At 54.9% G+C, this 4142-nt stretch overlaps 1 protein-coding gene and 1 long non-coding RNA gene across 2 annotated transcripts in view; both read right to left on the bottom strand.

Annotated features, from left to right (window-relative positions):
- Positions 1–18: 18 nt before the first annotated feature.
- LOC106818887 lies at positions 19–2768 on the bottom strand. The gene is made up of 2 exons (XM_014823557.1): positions 409–2768; positions 19–79 (listed from the first exon to the last, which is right to left on the bottom strand). Exons 1-2 carry the CDS (start codon positions 2534–2536, stop codon positions 60–62), a joined length of 2148 nt encoding a protein of 715 aa, XP_014679043.1. The 5' UTR covers positions 2537–2768; the 3' UTR covers positions 19–59.
- A 1095-nt stretch (positions 2769–3863) lies between these two features.
- Positions 3864–4142, bottom strand: part of LOC106818888 — a 5955-nt gene continuing 5676 nt past the window's right edge. Inside the window, exon 3 of the long non-coding RNA XR_001395313.1 lies at positions 3864–3921. This is a non-coding gene — a long non-coding RNA (uncharacterized LOC106818888). The remainder of the gene's footprint in view (positions 3922–4142) is intronic.

Consider the following 4142-nt stretch of genomic DNA (forward strand, 5'->3'; position numbering starts at 1 on the left):
TTTTGTGAATTCTCTTCAATGCATTTGCATGTTTTCCGGTCTTACATTCTTACCACACATCACACAGACCTCGGCATACCTAGAACATAATATATACATGCATACGCATTGGAAGATGTGACATATATCAATCATGGGTTTCTACTGCCACAATTAATTTTCAGGTGCTGATGCTTGATAGTGAATTTCAGAAATAACCATTCGTCAGCAATGAAGAAATGGCGATAAATTGCTATATTTAACCACTAGATGTCACACTTGCCTGGCACATGCGACATGACACGTGGGTTGCACACTAAACAGTTGCACAACCAGTATACAAATGCGAATACCACAAGAGTACGCACTACGCACACATCGTAAGCGATTCCGCTATTTTATCATCGATTTCGATTCCTCGCGACTTACTTGAAACCCCAGTGCGTCCGCTTGTGCGTATCCAGGTGGTTCTGCTGCCGGAAGCACTTGCCACATTGCTTGCACTCGTACGGCTTCTCCCCGGTGTGGATGCGATAGTGGCGCTGCAGGTAGCCGGTCTTCGCGAAGCGCTCGCCGCAAACATCACACTCATGCGCCTTAACGGCTGTGTGCACGAGCTTGTGCTTCTGCAGGTCGCTACCAGCGACGAACGCCACGCCGCAGACGCCGCACGCGTATGGCTTGATGTTGAGGTGCCGGCGCACGTGCTGCGTCCGGCTGCTGCTCTGCTTAAAAGCCGTGGCCGCAGTAGCGGCAGCGGAACGGCGTTGGCACCCGTGTGCGTGCGCTCATGCACGAGCAGCGAGCTGCGCTGCGCGAAACGCAGGTCGCACGAGCCGCACGCGTAAGGCTTCACGTCGCGGTGCGTGTGCGCGTGCTGCCCGAGCGACCAGGCGCGCGCGAATGCCGCCCCGCACACGCCGCACACGTGCCGCTTCTCGGCGTGCGCGACCATGTGCTGCTGCAGGCCGTGTGCGCGGCTGAAATGCTTCTCGCACACGTCGCACTCAAACTTGGAGGTTCTGCGCGCGTCGACCATGTCGGTGGCGGAGACCCATGATGCGGCGGGCACCGCCGACAGCTTGCCGACGCTGTGACCCTTGTGGCTGCGTGCTGTGTGACGCAGCAGCAGCGCGCGAGACAGGAACGTCGCCGCACAGAGACGGCAGGCGTGTGCGGCAAACGTGCCGGAGTGCTTCGTTGCCGCGTGACGCTGGAGGTGTAACTGCGTCGCGAACGTCATCTCGCACAGATCGCACTTCCGCGCAGAGTCGCGCACGCTCAATGGCCTGCCGTGGAGCCGGCGCCGCGCACCAGACAGAGCGGCGGCAACCTGCTCACCGCCGCCGTCATTCTGGGACTTTTCTGTCTTCACTTTTGTGTCGCCACGAGCGACGGGGTGTCTCGCGTCGCCGCAGTCGATGAGGCATTTTGCGTCGCCGCGGTCGACGGGACGTCTCGCGCCGCCACGGGCGACGAGGTGTCTCACGTCACCGCGATCAACGGGGTGTCTCGCGTCGCCAAGGCGTCTCGAGTCGCTGCGGTCAACGTGACGTCTCGCGCGGCCGCGGGCGACGGGGCATCTCGCGTCGCCGCGGCCAACAGGGTGTCTCGCGTCGCCAAGGAGTCTCGAGTCGCTGCGGTAGACGGGGCGTCTCGCGTCGTCGCGATTGACGGGACGTCTCGCGCCGCCGCGGGCGACAGGGCGTCTCGCGTCGCCGCGGTCAACGGGGCGTCTCGTGTCGCCAAGGTCGACGAGGTGTCTCGAGTCGCCGCGGTCAACGGGGCGTCTCGCGTCGCCAAGGTCGACGGGGCGTCTCGCGTCGCTGCGGTGGACGGGGCGTCTCGAGTCGCTGTGGTCGACGGGGCGTCTTGCATCTCTGCGGGTAACGGGGCGTTTCGTGTCGACGGGGCGTCTCACGTCGTCGCGGTCGACGGGGCGTGTCGCGTCTGTGGCGGCGGCCTCCGCGGCAACAGTGTCCATGGCGACGGCATCAGCGGCGATGGCAACGGCGTCCATGGCAACGGCATCCGCGGCGACCGGTATAACGTGCGTCTTGCGACGCAGGCGGTGCTTGAGCCACATGTGCTTCCGCAGAAGTCCCAGCTGCTGCTCGGAGAATGACACCACGCATTTCGGACAACGGTATCTGTTTGCGGTGTCGAATTTCACGGCTCTTTGTGTCACGCTAACGACTTTGGGTGGAACTCCATTTGCCGTTAGACGAGTCACGCGAGGTGAGTCTAGCCGCGTTTTTTTGTTGGAACCGGTCGCTTTACTAGTGCTTGTTTGTTCTCTTTCCTGAGATGGCGCTTTAACCGGCAGTTTTTTAGGTCGACCTGGTCGTCGCTCTAGCGTCGTCGCGGGTGCGCTAGGTCGACCTGGTCGTCGCTTCAGCGTCGTCGCGGGTGCGCTAGGCCGACCTGGTCGTCGCTTTAGCGTCGTCGCGGGTGCGCTAGGCCGACCTGGTCGTCGCTTTAGCATCGTCGCAGGTGCGCCCGGGGTCACTTTGATAATCTTGTTTTTTTTCGGTTTTTTTAGTATCGCTCTACTCATGCTTCTGTGAGCTGCACTCTTCGCTTGTTTGTTTGTGTTTTAGTATTTCGTGATTCCACAGGCTTTTTGCACGCTTGTACGAGACCGAACACTTGGGGCACTTGAACTTGAGAGACGATTTCCTATCGCCGCTTTCTCTTCGTCCACCTTCGTCAGCCGGTACTTCGGTATTTTCGCTTTCTTTACCTACTGTTACCTGAACTCGTGCGGGGCAGCTTTGTGAGTGCTCATCTAGGAGGCGATTGTTCCAAATCTTCCAGACAACTAGGGCACTGGTACTCAAAAGCATTCGTTCGTGATCTTTGAATAAATTGTAGGAGCAAAACGTCCGACCACAGTTCTCACAAGCGTACGGTCATTGCTGGCGTGCAACGTCAACGTGATCCATGAGTTGGGCTTCGGACCTGAACCTGCGTCCACAAGGTAGGCAAACGTACGGTAGCCTGAGGATTTTGCGTTGAACAGTGATTCATGCGACTTTTCGTGCTCCTGTAGTCACAGATGTCGTGAACTTTGCCGTGCAAATTCCGCATTCATACGATGCTGCTCGAGCCATGTCCCTTCTGCAGATTTGGAGGTACGTTCACTTTCCGATTTGACATCAAACAGTCGATGACAATTTGCAACGTTGAAATCTATTGCGTAGACAGACGGTTCAGAACAACTCCGACGGTTCTACTTTGCTCTATCATTGGCTTAACGCTAGGTTGACCTGTATTAGAGGCAATCTGTGACAAGGAGGCACGGTCTGACGAGCGTACAGAGCGCTGATGAATTGTTTTGTCAGGTTTAGAGGTTGGTTCAACAAGGGTTCTCACGTTCATATAATGCTTAAAATGTTTACGATCCGATTGGTTTTCATCGCGATACATCTGAAACAGGCAAGCCACCTCCGTGGGTGGTGAATGGCATATAACCTGTGGAATGAATCTTGACCGCTTTGCTCGTTTCCTGTCGTAACTGTAGTAACATGTTGCCACTCCTTCTTGTGTGTTATAATCGTGTATTGTTCTAGTTCTGGCAGACCCTTCTGCAAGTATTGCTGCGGGTGACTTATAACGACCTGCACTAATAATTCGGTACTTTGATATTGGCTACGACGCCGTATCTTTGCTTTTTAGCCAAATGGGACTTCACCTTCTATCTTAACGGATGGTGATTTACCAGTAAGAGAGTGCAGAGGGCAATTCATTGCTAATTGCCTGCTCTTTTCCTATGGGTTTGTGACAGCAAAATTTGCCAAAAAATTGCAGACGATCCATCGATTGTCTACAGTGCTTACCCATGTGGCGAAGCCTCAACACTCAGGCCAACGCTCTCATTAGCACTCCATTATGCTTACATTCTGACGAACTTGGCCTCAAGGATATCCAACTGAGAGAAACCTTCCTGATGAAATCATGGATTCGCATACTGTGCAAAAGGAGAGTATATAGTTTTCTGTTTGTATACAATGATAACTCAACGTAAGTGAACAACAACTTCAACTAATGCCTCAGTGACCCAGCAAACATAGAGCTCTACGAGTCATTCCACATGCGTCTAAACAGAGGAATTGCTCCGACTTAAATATTGACTCCGTAATGGGGGATAAAAATAGAATCTT

The sequence above is a fragment of the Priapulus caudatus genome, unplaced genomic scaffold (genome assembly GCF_000485595.1).
Source record: "Priapulus caudatus unplaced genomic scaffold, Priapulus_caudatus-5.0.1 Scaffold2614, whole genome shotgun sequence".
Taxonomy (NCBI): domain Eukaryota; kingdom Metazoa; phylum Priapulida; class Priapulimorpha; order Priapulimorphida; family Priapulidae; genus Priapulus; species Priapulus caudatus.

Bases quoted from the DNA above. Each gene is read 5' to 3' on its own strand.
- LOC106818887 (XM_014823557.1), bottom strand. From the start codon at position 2,536: ATGAGTAGAGCGATACTAAAAAAACCGAAAAAAAACAAGATTATCAAA. The intron at 80-408 runs GTAAGTCGCGAG...ATTATGTTCTAG, and splicing joins CGGACGCACTGGGGTTTCAA to GTATGCCGAGGTCTGTGTGA.